This window comes from Microplitis demolitor, chromosome 5 (genome assembly GCF_026212275.2).
Source record: "Microplitis demolitor isolate Queensland-Clemson2020A chromosome 5, iyMicDemo2.1a, whole genome shotgun sequence".
Lineage (NCBI taxonomy): Eukaryota > Metazoa > Arthropoda > Insecta > Hymenoptera > Braconidae > Microplitis > Microplitis demolitor.
Window position 1 is genome coordinate 12,201,271 of NC_068549.1, and position 27,158 is coordinate 12,228,428.

Below are 27,158 nucleotides of genomic sequence, written 5' to 3' on the forward strand. Positions count from 1 at the left end.
TTTGAAGAACACCAAATGCCCTACAATTTGCGACTAAAACCGCGTCAATATCAAAAAACGCAGCTGAGTATTAGAAAGATGAAAAAAAAGTAATTTGATTTACGTGTATTTTAAATGGAAAATCTTGTAAATCAAATGAAATGTACTTAGGATTGGAATTAAAAGCTCGTATTTGGCAGAAATTTTTGATTTAGCAAAAAAATCAATATTTTGCTTAATTAGTAACGAAAAAAATACTTTCGCCGGAAACAAAGCACCCTAGTAGATATACAGGGTGTCCCAAAAGTATCAGCCCAAATTATGAAACTTGGTAGAGGACGAAATTCTAGGATGAAAAGTCCTCTACCGTTTTTTCACCTGACAAACTGGTAAGGTGTTATTAATTAAAAAAGGTAGCCAATGAGGAGAAAGCTTTAGAGTAGACGAATAGAGTAGGGTGAAAGTCTGGAGGAAGCGTCAACCGTTCAGCGGCTCTCACAACGCCAGATGCACAATAATAAATTTTTAAATGAATTCATTTTTTTATTCTTAATGAAAATCTAGTCGTACTCAAAAAAAAATTGACTCTGATTTTCTTATCAAATGACTTGCAGCCAACAGAAGACTGAGTATTTTTTTATCAAATCCAGTCCCGCAAAAACAAATTATTTTGCTCTAATCAACTGACTGACAGTCAGGTAACTACCGGCAGACTACGAAAGACCTGATGATTTTTTTTTTAACAATCCAGTTTCGCAACAAAAGTGATTTTTTTCTTATCAACTGACTGACTGTCAGCAGAAGCCTGATAATTTTTTTTTAAAAATCCAGTCTCGCGAATAAAAAATTATTTTGCTTTCATCAACTGACAGTTATCACGTAGCGATTAAAACGTGAATCGCTGCTCGCGCTTTTCCATCTCGCCGTGAATTTAACAACACCTCCTAGCTCAAATCAAGCGCATTTATTTATTATAATTTATTGTTATTCAAATATTTATTTTATTTTGATGAATTATTTTAGTACGATTCAATTATGGATTCATTGATATTATTGTTTATTACGTTTATATATAAGTTTTGATAATTATTTTGAATTTGTGTACTTATTCGATATTTTCATTTCAGTCAGTAGCACGCATGTGTGTAGAGCATACATAAAAATATCGACCGAAGCGAGAGTAAGTCGATAAAAGTGGGGATAAAAATCAATATTTTTCTCCTGCCACGTGGTGCACTGAAATAATTATTATTTAATCGTTCAAAGGGTTAATAATTATTATGTTTATGTTGATAAATAGATCAAATTATTCAATTTATTATTATAACATAACTCAGGTCGTTTAATGATTTTAAATATTTTATTTTAATTGGAAATTTCGGGTCCGAGTTCATGAGAGGGGATAGCACGTGAGTGATACCGATCCCTCGGAAAACCGACGCGGAAATATAGTCAGAGAGGACCGAGATTTTGTAAAGATAGGCCGTGTTGTTGTCCATAATTATTTTTGAGTAAATTGTTCTGGCCCAGTTGCCTTAATAAAATAATTACATAGTTAAAGTTTATTTAATTTGGATAATTGATATTCTGCTATATAAAGTAAAAATATACTCCAGTAGTTAATTGTTATCAACGCCGGTAAGTCAGTTGTATCTTCATTTGTTGCATCGGCTATCGGTGGTCCTTCAGTAGAGTTGATTGCGGTATTTGTTTGATAAATAATTGACACTGAGTTATATTGTTATAATAAGTTGAATATATTCGGCGTACGTCACAGCATTTGGGTGCATATGTACTAAGACGCGTCGAGTAAATTCCTTAGGAGATTAGACACGGATAGCGGATGTAGCTCCTTGTCTTACAACAGTATTTAAAATATTATTTCTCTGGGGAAAATTTATTTTATAAATTAATGGTATGCAACCCAGTGTTGCCAGATATATATGGAGTACCTGCCTCTTTCTCTCCCCAGAGTAAATAATATAAATTAAAGAAAAAGATTAGTATTATGTTATTTGTTTCCAATCTATAGTAATTACATTGAGTTTGAAAATTTGTAACTCATTATTTGAATTCCCTAGTGGATAATTTAATAATATAATTTTATCATTATTATTTGGCTAGATTGAGCATACTATTATTTAATAAACATTCATTATGAAGAATTAATTATATTAATGATTTGGGTATTGTAATTATTAGTTGAGTTTATTTAAATATATTCTGAATTAAATAATTTCGTAATAGGAATCCAGTAATAGCCAATATTCATTTATTTGTTTCCTGGATATCTTTAGTAGTAATTATTCCTTATTTTTATTTTTATTCATTATATATTCGTTTGGTTGTCATTCTGCTTGCTGCATACATTCTCGCTTGAGATTTTGTTCCGTGATCTCTCCCCTGATTTGTAATTGGTTTTGTCCGTTTTGTAAAAACGGGCTGGCGCCCTCGTGCTCTAACCCAGTCTGAGGAGCTGGTCCGGGCACACCTTTAATTTATTTATAATTATTTATTATTCTTAGTAACATTTATTATTATTATTCATAATTTTTAATACGCTTGGGTGACCACATACGACTCCAAGTTTGTTTCACGTCTCCGTCGTGAAAATAAAAACGGTTTACGTTATGCAGTCAGCAGAAGACTGATAATTTTTTTTTAAAAAATCCAGTCCCGCAGAAAAAAAATTATTTCGCTCTTATTAACTGTTGTAATTAAATAAAATATACTCAATTATAAATAAAAATAACTTTATTTAAGTAAATGAAACAACTCCTACTGACAGAATGACAGATAGATAAACAAATAATCAAAATTAAACAAATGTAATTAAAAAAAAAACAAAAGATTGTTTTCTTCGTCGCCATTCTTCTCGTTCTTATATTTGTTGCCATAGCCATAACTAATCTTATTGAACTTATGCGAGCTACTGGAGCATACGTTTCATCAAAATCTATTCCGAGACGCTGAGTAAATTTTCTAGCTACTAATCTGGCTTTCCTTCTTTCTTCTGTACCATCAGCATTGTATTTATTTTTTAATATAATACGACTACTAATTATTGGAATATTTTCTGGACAATCAACGAATATCCAAGTATCATTTTTAATAATTGCATTCATTTCGATTGCTAATGCATCAAGCCATTCATTTAAATTAGGCCCATTTATAGCTTGATGAAGAGAAATTTCTGCTAGACCACCAAATTCTTCTATTTGATTAATTTGATTAATATTATTCACCATTTGATAAATTTTCTTCGGTCTTCCCCTTTGTCCAGTCATTATTTTTTTAGGTCTTTCTCGTCCTCTCCTAAATACATCTTCAGGTATATCTTCTTCAATGTCATTTGGTTCATTATTATTTTCTAATCCATCTACATTTGCTTCATTTATATTTTCATCTATATTATTATTTTCTATAGCGTCAAACCAGTTTTCTCTGTTTTCTTCATTATTTTCAATATTATTTTCCAAATTGGTGATTGAAAATTCAATTAATTTTCTTTTAGACTTTTCATTTTCTTCTTTTAATATATTTTTTGGTTTTTCAATAAATTCAACATCTCTCGTTATATCAATTTTCTTTTTATCAGGAATCCAGATTCTGTACACTTTAGATTGTTCTGAATAACCTACAAAAATTCCCTTCTTTGATCGAGGTTCAAACTTTCCCTTCGTTGGATCTCAATTCAAAGTATAAACTTCACATCAAAATTTTTTGAAAATAACTTACATTTGGGGTTTTTCTTGTCCATTTTTCAAAAACTGTTTTTCCTTCCAGGCATTTTGATGCACATATATTTCTAATGTAATTCGCAGTATTAATGGCTTCACCCCAAAATGATTGTGGTAATTCCGACTCAATTAACATACACCTTGCCAGTTCTACTAATGTTCTATTTCTTCGTTCTGCTATTCCATTTTGCTCAGGTGTGTGTGTAAATTTTAATCGTCTTTCAATACCATTATTTTTCAAAAAATCATTAAAAATATTATTTACATATTCTTTACCATTATCAGATTGTAAATTTTTAATTGTTTTACCTGTTTGAGTTTCAACAAATACCTTATATTTTGTAAATACATCAAAAACTTCGTTTTTGTCTATTAACAATTTGACAACTCACCAACCAGAAAAATCGTCGATAAATGTTATAAAATATCTAGCTCCACTGTTTGATATTACTCGTGCAGGTCCCCATACATCTGAATGTATTATTTCCAGTGATTCGGAAGATCTTTCTGTTCTTACAGGAAAAGGACTTCTTGTCATTTTTCCTTCGATGCATACTTCACAATTGACATTATCAGATAATTTTTTTAAAGTTGTTCCACGAATATTTCCTTTACGATCGCTTTCTTGAAGATCTCTCATATTCAAATGACCCATTTTTTTACGCCGATCCATTGTTGTTTCAGATTTATCTTCTATCAAATTATTTTCTTCATTCATTTCTTTATTGATTGTTCCTTTGAGTAAATATAATCCATTTGTTTGTTTAGCAATTAATATCTTGTCCATTTTTATTGATAACCCTTGCATGATCTTTTCCAAAAATAACTGTCATACCTTGATCAGTGATTTTTTCAACTGATAATAAATTTGTTCGTAGATCAGGTACATGAGATGCATTATTGATATTAACATTGACTGCACGTCCACTCAATTTTGATATTAATATAATATTTTCCTTTGCTTTAATTTCTGTAGAAGAATTGCTTGCTAAATTTAATTTTCCAATGTTTGTATCAACTATTTCATTAAAATCTTCAATATTTTTACATAAATGAGTTGTACATCCACTATCCAAGCACCAGTCTCGTTGATTAATTACTGATGTACTGTTAAATGCCGTTTCTTCTAATGAATCTTTATGTGAAGCATATAAACTTATATTCTCAGCATTATTAGCATTTTCCACTTCATTTTTATTTTCAGTACAATTTTCAGATTTATGACCACTTTTATGACATATATAGCATTTAAGCATAAATTTATTTTCCTTTAATTCGTTTGTATTTATATATTTCGTGAATTTTGTTTTTATTTGGTATATAGTCTCTTGCTACCATAGCATATGCAATTACTTCACGTATGTCATTTTTTCGTGCATCGTGTTCTTCAATTATTTTTATACGAAGTGCATTAAGAGAAGGTGATTCATCACGTGATTCAATTGCACAACGAAAATTTTCAAATTTCTGTGGCAAACTATACAACAATATAATTGTTAACAATTTTTGATTAATCTCGATTTCCATAGCATTTAATTCATCGATAATATCAAAAAATTTTTCTAAATGATCTCGAATATCAGTACTTTTGTCCATCCTATGTGAAGTCAATTAGTTCAAAAACGTGGCATTTTTTGCAGGTCCTTTTGATTGATAAATTGTTTCAAGCTTGTCCCATACCTCTTTTAAAGAATTACATTTCGTTATTTGCTTCAATTCTGACGGAATTATTGATAAAATAATATCAGATTTAGTCTTCTGATCATTCTTCACCCACAGTTTCAAAATAGCTTCATTTTCAAGATTATTTTCCGGTTTTGAGATTTCACCATTTATATATTCCCACTCATAATTTTTTATTAATAAAGCTTACATTTGAATTTTCCATGTATCACCGTTTTCTTTATTTAACAATTCAATATGTACTGATCCAGATGCCATTATTTTTCTTTTTTTCTTCTTATTTTTTGCAAACAAAATAAACAAAATTCTTTCGTCAAATAATTAAATTTCAATTTAATAATTATTCACACTATTTTTCTTTATAACGTACTTGGGTCCTTAACCTGGTGTAATTATATAAAATAGACTTAGTTATGAACAATAATAATTTTATTTAATTAAATGAAACGACTCCTAATGACAGAACGACAGATCGATGAACAGAGGAACAAAATTAAACAAAAGTAATTAAAAAAAAAAACAAAAGATTGTTTTCTTCTTCGTCATTCTTCTTGGTTCTTATATTAATTATTCTTTTTAACATTGACTGACTGACATTCAGCAGAAGACTGATGATTTTTAGTAGAATTTATAAAAATCTAACTGTTGTATTTGTCCTCATGACGCAACTTTACAAAAATTTTAACATTTTCTATTTATTTGAGTCAAGTAGGTTCCAAAAATACTTTTAGTAAAAAAGTTTATAAATGTATGTATATATATATATATACATATATATATATATATATATATATATATATATATATATATATATATATATATATACGATATAACCCGCTGTTCTCCCACAATAGCGTCCACAATTCTGTACCGATCTCAATAGAATTTTATTTGCATCCTCTTTTTCTAAAGAGCATGGTTCAGTTCGAAGATGAGCTGAATCGGCCGAAAAGTTTAAAAGTTATAGTCATTTGAAGATTTTTTAATTTTTCAAAAAATTCAACTTTTATTGATTTATCTTTAAATAACTTTTGATCCTAAAGAGATAATCTATTTTTGGTGATTGAATCTTTATGTTTATTCGATTTGATTTAATTTAAACTATGTTGCTTACTCTTTAGATAATTTTTTCTAATACTTTGATGGATTTCAAAATTTTCAAAACAATAGAAAAAAAACATATTTTTTTACTTTCTCATTGAATAACTTTCAAGTAATACATAATAGTAAAATCTTATTATTTTAGTAGTATTTTTTTATATTCAACGAAAATTATCTATTAATTTATTTAAATTTATTAGTAGATTTTACAAAAATCTAACTGTTGTATTTGTCCTCATGACGCAACTTTACAAAAATTTTAACATTTTCTATCTATCTGAGTCTAGTAGGCTTCAAAGATACTATTGGTGAAAAAGTTTTTATATGTATTTATGTACATATATATATATATATATATATATATATATATATATATATATATATATATATATATATATATATATATATATATATATATATATTAGGGTGGTTCGTTTTGAATGAACATTTTTTTTTCACTTCCACAGCAAAATATCATTGTACCACTAAAAAAAAATTCCCTGAAAGATTCAGCCCTTAATCTTACCTCTAAGTACTTTTATTTTGATTTTAAAGTTTTCCCATTCAAAATATATAGGAATATTAGGTTTTTTTTTTAATTCCCTATAACTTGGCGACATTTCATGGCACTATAATGCCCATAGGGATGATTTGTAGATAATTAACTACACTTTAAATGTGCTCACGACAATTTTATTATAACTCGTTTATTTCAGTTTTTATGCGAGATAAAAGTCATATTTTAAAAAAAATACTATATTTTTTGCACGTAAAGGCTAAACAGTTAGAGTTACGAAAAAAAAGTACATTGAAAATTTTGTAGGAAATTAAATTCTCTACAAAAAAGGTCCCATTCATGAAATCTATAAAATCCATAGGTTAAAAGATGTAAAACATTTAAGAATTTTTGTTATTAAATGTTGAGAAATTAATAAATATTATGTGGTTTAAACTAAAAAATTATACATTTTTTTATTATTTTCTCATTTGTTTGCCGTATATTTCTGACTGTAGAATAAAATATGCTTATACATTAATTAGATAAGAGCTCTGTGACATATAATTTTCTTTTTTACATGATGGAAATGTTTTGCGGGGGTCTTGGACTACTCGTAAAATTAGTTGCCTTTGTTCTTCGTCTTGTGTGAGATATTGATTGTATTTATCGATCAATGCCACCCCTCGTTCCGCTGTATTATTCACAACTTTTAGCTGCTTAAATGTTTCTAGGCATTTTTTATAATCGTCATTAGATTCCCATAATTCAGGATCGATTTCAAGAAAACCAGTGGACAACTCAAACTGTTTAAAAATGAAAAGAGATTTCTGACCAACAAAATTACTTATCTCTTTTGTAGCCAATGAATCAAATTTATTTTTGTTTCGAATGAGACTTTTTTCCTTAATAGCATGTGTTTCTTTATTTTTAATCGAATTTACCATTTTTACTTTTTGTTCATGTGATACGGATGGATCAAACAGTGCTAAACAAGCAAGTTGTTCATTCAGGTAGCAAAGATGACGGGATAATTTTGCTAGAGCAGCTTCAGCAATTTTCGAATTGGTGTTCTTGTAAATCAATAAATTCTGAAATAATTTCAAATCACTATTCGGAGCTTTTGTCGCATCCATAGCAGTAAATCAGCTTTCAAGGTCAAAATAAAACCAAAAAAACACATATTTCTTGGGGACCGTCAACATCTGATTTTTTTATTAAAAATTGTTTTCTAAACAAATAAATTTTTAAACAATACAATGCTTTGGATAACCACCTTGCGTGGTGCATTGCGCTAGGAGCTCTAAATTTTACGCCATTTTTGGGGACACCTCACAAAAAAATATAAATAAACATCAAAAACTCACGATAATCATCTCTTGGTAAATGATCCTGATGAAAAAAATTGTAAATAATATGAAATACAAATTGATATTAATTCTTTTATAGTATTTATCATTTAGTTACTATAAACTGATGAAATTAATTATTAATAACTGTAAACTGACTATTATTAAAATATTTAAAATGGTAACCGGCCACAATATCCGAGAAAAGAAAATACTAGATAAAAATAAAATCTTAGCACATTCATCCGTACAAAAATATCCTAAAGAAAAAACCCTGATCAACCAGGATAAATCCTGAAAATATTTATATTTGTCTCAGATTTTATCGTTCGGGATATTTTTGTCCTGGATTTTCATGTTGAGGATGATAATCATAGGACATGATGATCGGAAATCATTTAAAATAAATCAAATAATTATTATTTGAACTAGTATTCTATATGTTGCATTATCTAACTAATATTTTAATTGTTATAACTAATACCCTAAGTTGAGTTACTATAAAACTAAGTTTATCTTCTTTTATTTCACTAAGAATGTCTTTTATTGCTAAGTCATCAATTCCAATATCATATTGAGATGGATCAATATTTTCCCAAAAATCTCGGAATCTCTTAAAAATAGGCACATTCGGGCTTGTTGTGATTGGCCAAACAACTTCTACTACATTGCGTAAAATCATTTCAAAAATGTGGTGACGACATGCGAGATACATTAAATCTCTTCGTAATTTTTGGGCTGATAAAGTGCATGTTCCGTTCTGAAGACCTACAGTAAGATTAATATAAAAATTAAAAAAAATGTTTTGATGTGGCATCATATTTTTACGGAACAACATTAATTTACAAATTTACAAACAAGTAATTCTATACCGAAAAAAAAAGAATATAAACAATTTATAGAAAAAAGCAAAAAATGATATTTTTCGTCAATAATTGATAAATCTCGAAGATTAATACGAAATAGTTAGAAGCGGAATTTATCATCACTAATTAGTATTTTTATATATTCTATGCAAATTAGTTTATTTATTTTTGTGAATTTAAAATTACTACTATGAATTATCTTAAAAAGTAAATAAAAATCTTCGATTTTAGATATCAATTAATAATTAAAGTGTGAAATCTAATTAATTTAAGCAAATCATGAAGTTTGTTTTCTTATATGTTATAAATTTTGATAAAAAGAAAATTCTATTTTTTATTAAATTATGGCGTTGTTTTAAAATTATTAGGATATAAATATGAATTCAAAATGAAAAATATGTTGCCAACTGATAAATTTTCGAGCCTTCTTTTTTCCTGTTCATATAATTAAATAATTTACCAGTGTTAACGCAGGGAGTGTCAAAACACATTGCTTTTACTCTATCAACAATATTCCATTCGTTCAACACCTCAAAAATAACTTCAGATTGATTAAATCCTGTTGCATTGTCAAGTTTTGGAACGCCATGTAGTTGTTCAGTACCAACTCTGGAGACTACAATCGAAAGTCATTCCACTTTTTTTTTTGCTTAAAACAGTGGGAAGTAATTTTCCATCCCAATGGACGACAAGACACTTAGCGATACTATGATCATTTTTTAATGCCTCCACAATATTTATTCTGAATTTATTACGAGCATTAAAAATGGTTGAATGGCTTAGATTAAAATCACCGATATCTAATCCAAGACTGCCGAGTACCGAAGCGATTATGTACATTGCTTGCCTATTGCTGGTTTGTGTACGATCTAATGTGGAAACAAGGTCCGGTGTCATGATGTTTATTTTTTTAGTCTTAACTGAAGGACTCTTGTCCTCATAATCAGAATGAGCACGCTTAAAATCACTACATTTTGACGATTGACTACTGGCAATATCTGATATTAAAGTCTGTGATAATTTTTGACTCAACTCTATGGATGAATCTTCCGGTAACTTATTTTCAATTGGTGCAGATTTATAACTCCTATTATTTTCACGACATTCTGTTAGATATTTATGCAAAAGATCTAGCAAAATTTCAGTTTCATTGCGTTTAGCAATATCGAATAATTTATCCAATTTTTCATTGAAACTTTGATTATTTTTTGTTGAGTCGGTGATTTTTTTTTTTTTGTTGCGATTAACTTTTAATTCTTTATATAAGTTATAAAATTTTAAAAATTTTTTTGTGATGTTGTATACGACCGATCCCAATACAAAATTTTTTCCATATACCGTGCATATCATTAATTACTTCAGTTGAGCTTTGCCGAATTGTAAAATTCAAATAACGATTGTACATAAAAACATTTATCATATCACGATAAGTCGGTAATTTATTTTCATTTAGTTTAGTCGACTCGAATCCAATTAAATAATTGTCTATTTTATTAATACTAATTTTTTCCGGCATAATTTAAGTATTTTTTTAACCGTATGAATGAATTATTTTAATATATTACATAAACAAATAATGTTGTTGATTTTTTAATTATTTATCTAGAGAAAATATTTATCTGCAAGCACGGCAATTAAGAGCAAAAAGTAACCTCAAAAACTGAATAATATAATTGAAGATATAGTCAATATAGTAAGGATCTTCAAGAAGAAATTTAATTTATTAAAAGCTCAAGTGCATAGCGATTAATCAGAAGCGCCTCTATTGTGAATAATTACAAAAAAGTTCAAGGTCAAACAGCGGTGCGCTTACAGTGCCTCCTTTCTGCAAGATTTTGATTTAGAATTTCATATCTTCTTAGAAGAAAAAGGAGTTGACTTGCCAATCTCTGCACTAGCTATTATATAGTACAGATTTTTCATTGCCGAAAATAAAGGAGGATAGTGCACAACAAAACAATCACGCAAATTATTATCTTGCTGTATATAAACATGAGAAAATAATAAAAAATGCATAATTTTTTAGTTTAAACCACATAAAATTTATCATTCTCTCAACATTTAATAAAAAAAATTCTTAAATGTTTTATATCTTTTAACCTATGGATTTTATGGATTTCATGAATGAGACCTTTTTTGTAGAGAATTTAATTTCCTACAAAATTTTCAATGTACTTTTTTTTCGTAACTCTAACCGTTTAGCCTTTACGTGCATAAAATATAGTATTTTTTTTAAAATATAACTTCTATCTCGCATAAAAACTGAAATATAAAAGTTATAATAAAATTGTCGTGAGCACATTTAAAGTGCAGCTAATTATCTACAAATCACCCCTGTGGGCATTATAGTGCCATGAAATGCCGCTAAGTAATATGGAATTAAAAAAAAAAACTAATATTCCTATGTATTTTAAATGGGAAAACCTCAAAATAAAAGTACTTAGACGTAAGATTAAGGGCCGAAACTTTCAAGGAATTTTTTTTTTATAAGTACAATGATATTTTGCTGTGGGAGCGAAAAAAAAAATGTTCGTTCAAAACGAATCACCCATATATATATATATATATATATATATATATATATATATATATATATATATATATAGACGATATAACGCGCGGTTCTCCCACGATAGCGTCGACAATTCTGTACCGATCTCAATAAAATTTTATTTGCATACTCTTTAGCTAAAGAGCTCGGTTCAGTTTGAAGATGAGCTAATTCGGCCAAATAGTTTAAAAGTTATAGTCATTTAAAAATTTTTTAATTTTTCAAAAAATTCAACTTTTCTTGATTTATTTTTAAATAACTTTTGATCCTAAAGAGATAATCTCTTTTTGATGATTAAATCTTTATGTTCATTCGATTTGCTTTAATTTGAACTATTGGGTGTACAAATTAGTTCGGTCCGTTTTAAAAAGATGGCCCTGGCTGTCATGAATGTTTTATTGTGACAGTTGATCTCGGTGGTTTCAGAGAGGTCAGACATCTGTCAATAACATTCCGTTCCCATCACTTCGAATTTCGTAAAAGAACTTGTTTTTAATTTTTTTGAATATGTCAAATTTTCTGTTAACTAAGCAGCATCTGCGGGAGGTTTTAATTTTTTGCTTCAATTGGAAGAAAAGTGCAGCGGAAGCGCATCGAATGCTTGTGGAAGTTTATGGTGATAATGCTCCAACTGATAAATCATGTAGGGAATGGTTCCGACGTTTTAAGGATGGTGATTTCAGCGTTGAAGATAAGCCTAGACCCGGACAACCAAAAAAATTTGAGGACGAAGAATTGGAAGCATTACTTGACGAAGATCGAAGTCAAACACAAGAGGAGCTTGCAGATAGTTTAGGAGTGACTCAACAAGCAGTTTCTGTACGATTAAAGTCCATAGGAATGATTCAAAAACAGGGATACTGGGTTCCTCATGAATTGAAGCCAAGAGACGTTGAAAAGCGATTTTTCACTTGCGAGCAGTTGATTCAAAGGCAAAAAAGAAAGGGTTTTGTTACATCAAATTGTTACTGGAGATGAGAAATGGATATTCTACGATAATCTCAAGAAGAAAAAATACTACGCTAAACCTGGTGAATCGTTACCATCAACCTCGACATCAACAGCAAAGCAAAATTTGAGTTCAAAAGTCATGCTGTGTATTTGGTGGGACCAAAAAAGTGTTGCGTACTATGAGTTGCTACAACCTGACGAATCTATTACGGGTGATTGGTATAGATTACAATTAATTCGATTGAGCCGTGCATTACGTGAAAAGCGGCCGGAATACGAACAAAGACATGATAAAGTTATTCTTTTGCACGACAACGCTCGACCTCATGTCGGAAACGTCGTCAAAAAATATTTAGAAACACTCAAATGGGATATTTTACCACACCCGCCGTATTCTCCGGACCTTGCTCCTTCGGCTTACTGGTTATTCCGACGGATGCAGCACGACTTGGCAGGTCACCGGTTCACTTCTTTTGCAGAAATAGAAAATTGGATCGGAAGTTGGATTGCCTCGAAAGACGAATCATTTTTTCGAGATGGAATTCGAAAATTGCCTGAGAGATGGGAAAAAGTAGTAATCAACGATGGACAATACTTTGATTAATCTATTAATTTATTTTGATTTAAAAATAAATATTTTTTTTAACAACAAAAAACGGACCGAATTAATTTGTACACCTAATATATTGCTTACTCTTGAGATAATTTTTTCTAATACTTTGATGAATTTCAAAATTTTCAGAAAAATAGAAAAAAAAAATTTTTCTTTACTTTCTCATTTAATAACTTTCAAGTAATACATTATAATTGAATCATGTTAATATTTTTATGTAGCTTATCTAATTAGTTTCATATTTCAGTAGTATTTTTTTTATATTCAGCGAAAATTACCTATTTATCTATTGAAATTTAGCTGTTGCATTCGTTTTTCTACTTTTTAATAAATTTATGTAACTGTTCCAATTTCCATTCTTGCCGTGTAACACTTTTAAAATCTCAACATTAAAGTATACATAAAGTATTTTTTCAAAATTGACAAGCATAAATATAATTGATCTTATAAGCTTTAGATGAATCTTTAAACACCACCTCCTACCTTACAGATTTAAATAATTCAATTGTAACGGGGTAAAATTAAACTCATTCAAATATTTTAAATTTAAATTGTCCTTGAATTCCCCGCGCTTGGTTAATTATCGAAAATCGATTAACCCCGTGATCTAGTTTATCGATTGGTTCCCGGAAAACGCCAATTTTGGAGACTCATCCTCCCTTCTTACTTAGAAACTAATAAGAGTGGGAAAATTTACGAAAATAGCCGAGGGGTCTCGGACTTAGATATGAGTGAGTGCACGAGGTGATTTTAGACAGAGTCGGACGGACCGGCAACCAGACCAGAAGGAACTGCACGTAAATTAGAAAGGTAATTATACAAGCTCTGGAGAGGTTAGAGTGGAACCTTCCGGAAGCTATAATTATATTAATCTGATTAAATTTCTTGTATCCGGCAGGAGGCCGATACAATTTAAGGTAGATAACTGATTTGCATTGAATTTTTCACAGATCTAAAAAGAAAAAAATTATAAAAGAAGAGCTGGGAGAAAAACTGAGAAGGAACGAGGAAATCGGCGGTGAGAGACGGAGAGGAAAGCGAGAGCGCCACGAAAAAACACAAGGTAAATAAATTGTCGGCAGTAGCCACAATTTATTAACAATTAATTTCCGTAAATATTAAGAAATCGTATTCGTGGGCAGTCGCCATTTCCAAGTTGTTCTGGATAAAATAGGATTCTCGGCAGAAGCCAGAATTCTTTTATTAAGTAGTTACGCGGTCCGTCGGATAAAATTCTCGGCAGAGAGGCCAGAATTTTGAATTATCAATTTCTAAAATTGAAAAAAATTTTCTCGGCGTGGAGCCAGAAATTAGAATGGTTTAAGTCATTTTTATATCATAATTTAATCGATAATAATTAATAAGGAATATATATATATATATATATATATATATATATATATATATATATATATATATATATATAAGAATTAATGAGACTGAAGAAAGATTCCGTAATCAAGTGCTGTGAAAAGTGATGAGAAAATATTGAAAATTTAATTAATCAAAATTGAGTAGAATAAATTGATGTCAGTAAAATTAGTAAAATTTTGTTAAGAAAAAAATCTAAAGTTTAACGCGAAGACACGAAATAGAGAGAGAGAGAGACTGAGACGCGCGAATTAGAGAGGGATAGCGTCAGTTACTTGAGTCAGAAATCTATTAATTGATGTGATATTTTACTGGAAAAAGTTGGTGAATTAAAATAAATGGTTATATATAAGAGGAAATTAAAATTAAATAAATTAAGTAAATTTAAAATGTTAGTGGGAAAATTTTAAGGAAATTAAATTCTGTGTGTGTGCGAATTAAGTCCAGTGGACAGAAAATAGATAAATTAAACGCGCGCGCGCGTGTGTGTGTGTGTGTGTGTGTGTGTGTGATATGAAATAATTCCAGGGAATTTTTATTAAAAATTTTGGAAATAATTAGATCCAGGGGATCTGGCAAGTTGCCTATTTTGTTTAGTATAAAGTCCAGGGGACTAAATTTTATTTAAGATCCAGGAGATCAGGCCAGGGGCCAATTAATTGCTTAATTTATAAAGTCCAGGGGACCAAGTATTTAATATGATAAAGTCCGGTGGACTCCGATGTAATAAAATAATTATAAGTAAAGTGAAACCCGGTGGGGTAAAATTAGTTGTGATAAATAAAATTGTTAATTATATCAATAAAAGTATTGTGCAATAAATTTAATTCCTCATCCTATCTCACTCTTATAAATTTCAACGACCCTGAAATTTTCTAAACTTAACATCTTCGGTTCTGGAAGGCCGAGTCTTATCTTCCAGTGGCGCCCTTATTAACAACAATTAATCAAGGGGCCAAATTTGACAAGGTTGAAAATTACCCTGTTACAAAATAAATAATGAAAAATCTCCTTCTATTTCCGCTGCCGAATGGTTTTTTTTTTTTTGAAAATTCACTCCCTGAAAGAAAAAATTTTTCCGGTCTCTTATCAATTGACCAGCCGTCAGCTGACTGCCTGCAGTTTGTAGACGAACGTAAGAATTTTTTTTATCAAATCCAGTCTCACAAAAAAAATTATTTCGCTCTTATTAACCGACCGACAGTCAGCAGAAGACTGAGGATTTTTTTTTCAATCCAGTCCCGCAAAAAAAAAATTATTATGCTCTTTTTAACTGACTGGCAACATACGACGTGATGATCGCAATTTTTTATTGATTTTCATCGTTATCAAAGTTCGCGACAGATTGTTTTTTTTTCTTATTGTATCATTAATTCACTCATAACATTATGCTGGTAGCTAAGCCTTCAGAAGACGATCGTAAATGTTTTTCATCAGTATAATTTTTGTGATAATTTTTTCAAACGCTACTGAGTATTTATTTTTGTCTTTTTTATTCCTTACTGTTACATGCATTCTCCAATACACTTTATTCAATTATTTTCTTTGGAAATTTGACGCTGTGTCCAAGGCACTCGCTCTCTTTTTCTCGTTCACTAAATGTTGTTTTTCTCTTGTCATCGTTTTTCACTTGATTTAAAAATTTATCTATGCAAACTATTAACAAACGTCAGTCTTTATTGAATCTTCAATAACTACATTACGTTTGACTATGCGTCGTGAAAATCAGTTTTCTGCTTCGGATTATGGGGACATGATCTTGATTTACGGTGAGTGTCGCTATAACGCTAGGTATGCCTGTCCTGTGTATGCTGGACGTTACCCGGATCGTGCTCGTCATCCAAACCATCACGTGATTCTTGGTACTATCCAACGTCTTCGGGATACTGGGAAAATTTTGCCAGCCCGCCCCGAGCGTGTAGGTCGTCCTCGAAACGTACGCACTCTGCAAAATGAATATCGCGTAGTTGATGCAGTGCTGAATGATCCGAACACCAGTGTTCGCAAACCCGAGCGACGGTTGCAGATTTCTCGTACCTCGATTTTGTCGTCGTACGTCTTATTTTTACTCGTAGAGTTAAAAAATACCATCCGCTCAAAAGTTTATATATGTATTTATATATATATATATATATATATATATATATATATATATATATATATATATATATATATACAATATAACGTGCCTTGTCATCACGATAGTGACCGCAATTCTGAACGGATCTTTATGAAATTTTGTACGCTTATTTATTGGACGATTACCTTGATCAAGTTTGAAGATGAGCCCAATTGGTCGATTAGTTTAGAAGTTGTGGGTGTTTGAAATTTTTGTTGATTTTCATAATAATGAATTTTCTGAATTTAGTCTAAAATAACATTTGAACCGAACATGATAACTCAATTCTGTAAGAAGTATCTTAAAATTTGAACGATTAGCTTTAATTTGCACTGTAATACTTGATTTTTCGAAGCATCTTTTCTAACAGTTTGATGATAGCGAAAATTTTACAAAAAATAAAAAAAACTTGTTTTTGCAGCTTAGTCTCCTAATAACTTCTAATTGATAAGGCATAAGTTATTTCCTTGAAATTCATATTTAAGCTTACAAAGTAAGTATTATTTACACTATTGTAACTTCATTGTATTTATATAATAAATCTACCTTTTCATTCCGGGTAAGGCCGGATGGCTCTTTTTTATACAAAATCAAATTTCCTCTTAAAATACGCAGTTTGACTAGAAAAAATATTCATATTTCTAGTAATTACAATAATCCAAAATAGAAACAAAGAATTCAAAAAACAAATCAATAATTAAATCACGGTTACAATGAAACGGCTCGTTTTCTTTTAATTTACTAAGAGAGATTTTTTCTAAGGAATTTAATTTTCTTTAAGAATTTACATCGCTCAAATTTTTCAGATAGATGATTTACGAGTTTTGGGTGAAAAATGAAATTTCGGTCAAAAAACAAATAGTTGTAACGATACACCTCTTAATATCAATATTACGGGCTAAAAGTTGCACAATAATTTTTTTTGGTCATCAGGAATAATATTTTCACAGTATCGAAAGAAAAAAAATCGGTCTGTCGGTTGACCCTGCGGGCCAGCCCCAAAACTTCCCGCTGTTTTCGATCTCAAAGAGCTCGAAAACATTAGTGTAGATATATTTTCGAGCTCTTCGAGCTCGAAAATGGTATCACATGCAATTGTTTTTTTATGATTTTTTCAAGCTCTAACAAGTTACCTGTTATGCTGAAGTTTGAAAATTTAAGAATCGAAAATCATCAATGAAGCGGTTTTTAAAATTTAGTTCCTGAGTTTGTTCAGTAAAATAAGTGTATTGAGGCAGAAATCAATGTCGGGGATCAAAATCAAGATTTAAATAAATTTTGACTCATGTAAGAAACATTAAAATATGAAATATCCGATAAAAATATTAAAAACTACGTTTTATCGATTTTTTCGTTGATAATATGATTTAAACTAAAAACCAAGTTCGATGACATTATATGATCGAAAGAAACCATAAAAAAGATGAGTTGGTATGATATCAGGCACATTTTAGTACGTTATATTATGATTTATCCGGAAAAAATAACATAAAATGTTATTTTTTTAACATTTCAACGCCGATATCTTTTGAACTAATCAATCGATTTTGATGTTTGACGTGGCAATCGACGCGTTTTATTGAGTACTAGAGCTGATTAGATTTTGAAGTCGATCGTATAAGTCGTTTTTGAGAAATCAATAAAAAACTAAAAAAAAAAATTTTTTTTTTTTCGTAATTCGCCAATATTTTCGAGTCTATTCGATCAAATAATCTAAAATTTCCAGGAAAGTTGAAGGCTAACAAGCTTTTTTGATTGCCACCTCAACCATCCAAATCGATTCATTAGTTCAAAAGTTACAAAGAGTTTACATACATACACACACACACACACACACACATACATACACACACTCGGACATCATTCTAAAAATAGTCAGAATAGCTTCCTAGGACCTCAAAACGTCGACATCTGATGAAAACTCGATTTTCGAAAATCGGGGTGAAAACAATAACTTCCCGAAATTTTTGAAAATCGTCGATTTTCTTAGCGGGAAGTTAAAAAATAGTCAATTTTTTTGGCTCAGTCTCATATATATACAATATAACGTGCCTTATCATCACGATAGCCCCCGTAATTCTTAACATATCTTTATGAAATTTTAAACACTCATTTAGTAAATGCCCGGGTCGAAAAATTTGATCGGTTTTTAATCAACTAAAAATTTTTAGTTATTTTTATTCAATTTTATTTTTTATTTATATTTAATTAATATGTGAATTTTAATCTAGTTTTGCCCTTACTATTCCTTATTTCGACTATTTTCAGACTTTTTTTCAATTATTTTTAGTCTGTTTTTATTCTTATCTATATCAAAATCAGATTTTTTCTGTCAATTATTTTTAGTCTGTTTTTATTCTAATCTAGATCAAAATCCGACTTTTTCTGTTTATTACTTTTAGTCTGATTTTGATCTATATTCGATCAAAAACAGATTAAAATTATTTGCTGTTGCTATTTCGTATTACAATGTCACAGAGGAATATTTTTCGACTTTATTCAGTGAATTGAAGAAATTTTTATTGAGATGTTAACGGCAATTTTACTACTTTCGTTAAATATTATAAATATTCTATCTAGACAACTAAAAAATATAGCTGTCAAATAATCATTAACTGCCGACATTTTTAAACGAAAGACACTAAGTAAATAGTAAACAAAAAAAATTTATTCTAGATCTTAGAATACCTTTTATAAATTTTTTCTAGATATAAATGAAATTATTATAAGTCCACGATTTAATCTAGTTTTGTCCTTCTGTATCGCAATCGTTTTTCAAAACAGCAGATCAAAAACAGATCAACTAGTTCAAATACAGACCAATTAGTCCAAATGCAATGCAGTTAGACTAAAATCAGACCAAATATTTCGACCCGGGTGATTACCTTGATCAGGTTTGAAGATAAGCCTAAACCGTCGATTCGTTTGCAAGTTGTGGGTGTCTGAAATTTCCTGTGATTTTCATAAAAATGAATTTTTTGGCTTCATCCTTAAATAAATTTTAAATCGAAAGCGATAACTTAATTCTGTAAAAAGTATTGTAAAGTTCATACGATTATCTATAATTATCGTTCTATTACTTGTTCTGTCAAAGATCTTTCCTAACAATTTGATGATTTTGAAAATTTCAAAAAAAATTAAAAAAGCTTCTTTTTGCAGCTTAGACCCCTAGTAACTTATGAATGATACGGCATAACTTAATTCCTCAAAATTTATGTTCACGCTTAAAAAATTAGTATTAAATAGACTATTGTAGGTTTATTGTATTTATATAAAAAATCTACCTTTGTATTTTATACAAAGCTGGATCTAAGGCTAGATAAAGGAGTATCTCAAAGCTTGTCTAATAAACTTTAATTTATGACCGTGAACTTTATATTTTTACCATTTCCTCCAATAATTCGATAACCTTGAAAGTTTTTATAAATTTCACAACTACTTTATATTTTTAAAATATTTCTTTTATTACTTATGATTTTCCGCAAATTCCTGTACGCCCTATGATTTTAACTGGTCTTATTATACATGTTATTATGTAGATAAATAGATAGATATATTATTTATTTGGCCATGAGATCGTAATCCCTCGTGGCCAGACATAAAAATAAATACATTTTTACATTGGTTCAAGACATAATATTAATATTAATATAAACATAAGATATAAATATAAAATATAAATTTACAGTAGATCAAATTAGTTTAATCAGTTCCAGGTCAGAAATAACTGACTACCAAAATAGTTAAATGTAGCGTCACGGACTTCATTAAAAGTATCAATATTTGTAAAATTCGGTGGTTATGTACTCTAGATGCGTATTGCTGATAAGATGAATGATTTATCGTAAAAAGCAAGATGGCTAGTTGGAAGTCTTAAATAATCTTGTCTTACATCTCTTCTACGCAACATAAGTTGCAGGAAAATTAGTTCATTATGGAATAATTGACATTGATCTAAATTAATAGCTTTGTACAGTATACAAGAGAAAAAATAGTTTCTTCGCGCTTTTTATGTAAGCCATCCGAGCTTACTATAGTAAGGTGTAATGTGCTCGAATCTACTAATTATAAAATAAAAAGTACAAAAGCATTTAACTTGCGTTGCAATTTACACTGCTGTTTTTGAGTGATATTTGTGTAGATTAGAGCACAATAATCAAATATCGGGAAAACAAGTGTAGTCACTAATTTTTTCCTTATTTTTTCACTAAAATATTTATTATTCATTTTTAATTGCACAGGAACTCTCATATGTATGTATATTTTCGTATCTCAGCCTATGAACATACACGAATATTAAGCAGATTTCAAATGTAATATCAATAAATCGATCTATAAATATAACCAGGTTTACTTAAAGCTGATTTGTCAATCCGAGATTTCAGTAATACATAATTAAATTAGAATTACTTGTACATGTATATAAAAATATTAGAGTGTTTCGAAAAATTAAAATTTTTTTTTTTTATTCTCGGAAACCGGGTCAAAAGTTTCATTTAAATATAAAACGACACCTATGAAAATTAGAGCTCTTAATATTATCATTGAGAAGTTCCGCATTGCACTTTTTTATTTTCCATAAGAATAACATGGAATAAACTTATTTTGTATCTTCTGATTTTTATAACTAGCTAATGATGGATCATAGGAAAAATCAACAAGCATATTTTTGTAAGGAATTGAATGCTTTACAAAAAAAGTTTTTAATCATTTTTTGATAAATCCATTTGTTCAAAACTTATTCGAGTTTGAAGTCAAATTTGTATTAAATTTGAGATCTTTTTACTTTTCCGGCGAAACTATCAGTCTTATCACAAAATATTAGAAGACCTTTTTTGTAGACAATTTTATTTTCTACAAATTCTTATGTGCAAAGTTTTTTCGAATTCTGCATTGTTTTCTAGTTATTTTTATTTTAATATCGAGCTCTTCAAATCGATCAGAAGACTATTTTTTTATGAGCTTGACATCCCGTATGAAAATAACATATATGGTCAAAATATATGTAAAAATATATGATAAATATCAGAAAATATAGGTGGTGAATTTAACTATATTTTCTGATATATTTTTTTTTATATTAAAAAATATAATATTCATCATATACGAGTCCGTACATTATTAGCATATATCAAATATATATGTCAATCAAATACAAAAAATATATTTTCATCATATATGAAAATATATATTCTTGTCAAAAACGATATTTTTATCATTCATAAAAATATATATTTCTATCTTACGCGAAAAATATATTCTGATCATATAAAAAAAACATATAGTTATATTGTTTATGGACAAAAAAAGTTTCTTATTCGTGTGACCCACTCCAATCAAATTAGATCTAAATTTTAATATCTTCAAATTGCAGATCAAATTCTCGAAATTAGTTAATTTGAAGCAAATATATAATATACCCATATACATACACATACACCAAATAAAATATATGCTTAAATTTATCAAAAAAAATATATGGTGCCATATATAAGATAAATGTACTTGGCGCGAGACACTACCGTGTCTCCAGATTATATGCTCCCATATATTTCATTTCATATAAAAAGTTTATGTTTTTCGAATATAAAAGGTAATTTATCAATACAATATATTATAAGGTAAATGTAAATGTATATATGGCTTAAAAAAAAAACATATTAGTTATATATAATTCTATATTAAATGGGCGAAAATCTCTATATGATTGTTTATAATATACAATATTATATATAATATATTTTTTTGTTGCAAACATATATGATTTTATATATTTTAACCATATATTGTTTTTTCATACGGGATTGATATGAAAATAACTAGAAAACAATGCGGAATCCGAAAAACCGTTATCGGTAATAATTTGTAGAAAATAAAAATGTCTACCGAAAAGATCTCAAGATGTTTTATAATAAAACTGATTGTTTCACCGGAAAAGTAAAAAGATCTCAAAATTTAAAATAAATTTGACTTCAAGCTTAAATAACTTTTGAACAAATGAATTTGTCAAAAAATGATGAGCGAATTTTTTGTAGAGCATCGAATTCCCTCCAAATAAATGGCTGCTGATTATTCCAATGATGCATCGTTAGCTAGTTATAAAAATCAGAAGACGAAAAAAAAATTTTTCCATGTTATTCTTTCGGAAAATAGAAAAATGCAATGCGAAACCTCTTAATGTTATTATTAAGAGCTTTAATCTCCACAGGCATCTTCTTATATCTAAATGAAATTTTTGAACCGGTTTCCGAGAAGAAAAAAAAAGTTTGTTATTTTTTGAAACACCTTAATAAATATATTAGTATACTAAGAATATTTAAATTGCGGATCAAGATTCTCCGATTGAAAAAACTGACCTTCAAAAATTAGTTCAACCCTAGTAAAAATTACAAGGTTCGCCTTCGTTTTAAACTAAGAGCGAGCTAGCAAAAAATCAGGGTAGTGCTAAAAAATTTTGAAAAATCTACCTTCCATTCTGGCTGCCACATGGCATTTTGTTTTGGTTGCAAATTTGCGCTATGCGCATTATCTCCTGCATAAAAACAGACCAGCCAAACATACAATTTATAATCTATGTATTTCAAAAGTATAACCGTTCGAACTTTTAAAGTGAATCAAACATTAATTAAAATGAGTCACCAGCTCTTCAAATGTAATTACTGATCAGCCCACGCAGCAAAATATTTTAAGTAAGTTCTAAATATTATAGCTTCTAACGGGAGTACATAAATATGTATACTAGGGTGTTCTATTTGAAACGAACTTTTTTTTATTAGCAAACACAAGAAAATTTCGTTATTTATGTTGAGAGAAAAGCATGTAAATCGGATAACATTTCTTTTAAATTACTGTGACTTAGCCCGGTTTTCAGTTATTGCTTTGGAACCACTTTGTACTTGTAGAGTAATTGTTGCTTTTTATTAGTGTATAAAACGGTTTTCAACAGCTCCGAAAGTCAATTTTTCACTTTTTTTATTTATTTTTGTTAGTAGTGAAGAAACGGCTCATCTTTCAAAAAATATGCATGGGATCAATATATTAGAAAATTTGGTCTTCTACAAAATTACTTGTGACACTTGTATTGCTGAAGTGCATTATTCATGAGATACATGCATTTTAACATTTTACAGTGAAAAAGATTAGTACCACACTAAGCTTATAATTTTTTTACAGTAAAATGTTAAAAGGCATGTATCTCATGAACAGTGCACTTTAGCAATAGAAGTGTCATGAGCAATTTTGTAGAAGACAAAATTTCTTCAAAGATTGGTCCATTGCATACTTTTTTTAGGATGAGCCGTTTCACTATTAACAAAAATAAATGAAAAAAGTAAAAAATTGACTTTCGGAGCTGATACATTTGACATGGATCGACTTAGACCAAAACCGTTTTTTACACTTCTAAAAAGCAACAATCACTCTACAAATAAGAACTGGTTTCAAAACGTTAACTCAAGACCGGGTTAAAATATAGTAATTTAAAAGAAAAGTTGTTCAATTTACATGCTTTTTAAGTGCGAAAACTTTGATGCTTGAGAGGAAGTACTTAAAATTAAAATTAAGTGCTGAAATTTTCAGGGAATTTTCCTCTCAACATAAATAACAAAATTTTCTTGTGTTTGCTAAAAAAAAAAATGTTCGTTTAAAATAGAGTTCCTTAATATATACCCACTTTTTTTCATTGTTTAGTCCTTACTTTTTATTGATTTCGTTGGCGAATAATGTCTCGTCGATACATATATCAAAAATATTCAATCCGAATGTTTTTTTTTCTCACGATAATGAAAAGTCCTCAATATGTACAGTTAAAGCACGCCTGACATGCATATTTTGTGATGACTGCAAGTAGTAATTTTTTTTTCTCTTTCATACAGATGTGATGAAACTCCTTCACTCTGTCAATAGCACTGGAGCATGGGTTGACGCGCCCAATTTAATCACAGATTTACAATCGGTGTTTAAGAAAATGAGAATTTCGAGTTTTACAAGTAAGATATTAATTTTATCGTAGTAAAAACTTTGTCTAAATGAAAATGTTTTGAATATAATTATTGAACCTTACCATTTCTTGATGATTAGGATAAAAAGTTTGCTCTATGAGCGGAAAATTGTCTTTTCCAAGGCGTCTTTGGAGGCCAATTAAGTGTGCGAATACCCAAGGCTTATCCTAATCCAAAAAAAGCGAAGTATATTTTTAAATTAATATTCATTATACCTTTTAGTTTTGCTGTGAATATCATGTATGCAGAATGATAAAAGTAGTAAGTCCCCAGAAAAATGTTTCAATGATATCCCGGGAAAACCGAATGATAAATGACCACATATGGAAATTAGCTATTTATGACCGTACATGTCCATATTTAGTTTGGCATGGCCATATGTAAGTTAATATATATTTTGAAATCGTAAATTTTTTGCCAATAATTCCGATTTTCATCAAAGGTTAATATAACCAGATACGAATAGACAAGATAATTGCTTTTGAATATTTCAAAAACTGAGCAGACCATTATAAAGTATAATTTATTTAAAATCTGAATCAAATTTTTTGATGTAAATGAAAAAATTCAAAAAATTTACAATAAATTATTAGATTGTCAACATTTTTTCGATTTTTTTTTGTATGTTTAAGCTTACCTGAAAGAATATTATTCTAAAGTATTTGAGAAGATGTCTCTGAGTTTTGACTCAATCAAAAATTTGTTAGAATTCAAATAATTCTGAAAGTTTCAATCAACACGTGCATGCACGCTGTGCGTGTGTGTGTGTGTGTGTGTGTGTGTGTGTGTGTGTGTGTGTGTGTGTGTGTGTGTGTGTGTGTAAGAGAGAGAGAGAGAGAGAGTAACCGAACCTGTAGGTTTTAAGTATTTAATAATTTTATTATCGAGAAAAGATTATTTTTCTTCTTACTTTCGAATCACTCAAGCGAAAGATTCAGAAATATGCTAGGGCCCAAAGCTCCTACATATACGACTGGAGACAGCCATATAAAACTTACTATAATTCAGTCTTCTGGTATTACCTACATGTTCTCATGGTATAGTTATAACATCGTTCTGAGTACGGCTTACTACTTTTTACTTTACGGCTTTTATAAAATAATAATTAAAAACACACCTGAAAGTTGTAAATAGCCATTAGATTATTAACACTTGAAACGCCTCCATACATAAGGCCAAGTAGAATACTTCGGTAATCCTCGCCAGCGTCACGAAGATTTTGACGTATTAAAGCAAAGTCCGGTTTGAAACACCTATAATATAAATAAAAATACCCTTTAATAATTAAATTTTTAGCTTTAATCGTTGTGTTACATTCTCTTAACTAACAGACTATTAATCAGACTACATTAAATTTAACAAACAATTTAAGATGTTAACGTTTGTTCTAGCTTGAAAATTCTTAGTTTTTTTTTTTTTTTTTCAAATTCAAGTTTCTGATTCAGAGTAATGACTAAATGAAAATGAAAAACCTTAAATATTTTCATCCACCTATCTATTCAGTATAAATATAGTAAAGAGGGACGTTTAACGATTTATTTGTAATATATATATATATATAGAGAGAGAGAGAGAGAGAGAGAGAGAGAGAGAGAGAGAGAGACAAATCGCTTTATCTCTTTGAGATTTTAACCAGCAGCCACCAGAATTCGCGGGTTGAACCCTGGCTTAGGCTGGCCTCTAACAAATTTTAGATTTACTTGGACAGAGCAGTGGGCTGGGGTTCTTGCAAAGCAAAGACCCGCACTTATTTAAACACGGCAACGTACGAAAATTTACCAACTTACGGCTTACTATTTATCAATAGTTTTCGTATGATGAATAGATTTATCAATTCTTTCTTAATAAATTAATTTATTGTTTAATATTATTATATTGCATGTCGCGAGTGAATCGCTGGTAACGTACAATATTAATAACTTCATTCAAAACTTGATTTAGAATAATTATACCAATTTATAAGAAGTAGTAAAATAATATTGAAAGTAAAATTGCTAGAATAATAGTAGAAAATATAACAATATAATTAATATAAAATAAGTATCGCAAATTGACAATAAAATACGTCTAAGCACTAAGTCATCCAGGATCGAAGTGATTGACCGATAATTGAGGGTCTGGGACTCGCCTCTGTACTCTGTCCCCACTTAACCCCCACGGACATGCGTCGACGTGAAAATAAAGTCATGTGACCACGGCACTATGACGTACTAAGTTCAGGCGGCAACGAGATGAAAAAAAATCGGGAACCGCAAGGCTGAGGACGACGAAGACAATTCACATTATCTCAATATATATATATATATATATATATATATATATATATATATATATATATA

General features: G+C 29.4%; 1 protein-coding gene across 1 annotated transcript in view; it reads right to left on the reverse strand.

Annotated features, from left to right (window-relative positions):
• LOC103578002 (synapsin) overlaps nucleotides 1–27,158 on the reverse strand; it is a 426,902-nt gene that overhangs the window by 184,496 nt on the left and 215,248 nt on the right. The window contains exons 5-6 of the mRNA XM_014442888.1: nucleotides 25,937–26,072; nucleotides 24,882–24,986 (exon numbers count right to left, since the gene is read on the reverse strand). Of these exons, the coding sequence (XP_014298374.1) occupies nucleotides 24,882–24,986; nucleotides 25,937–26,072 (241 nt within the window). The remainder of the gene's footprint in view (nucleotides 1–24,881; nucleotides 24,987–25,936; nucleotides 26,073–27,158) is intronic.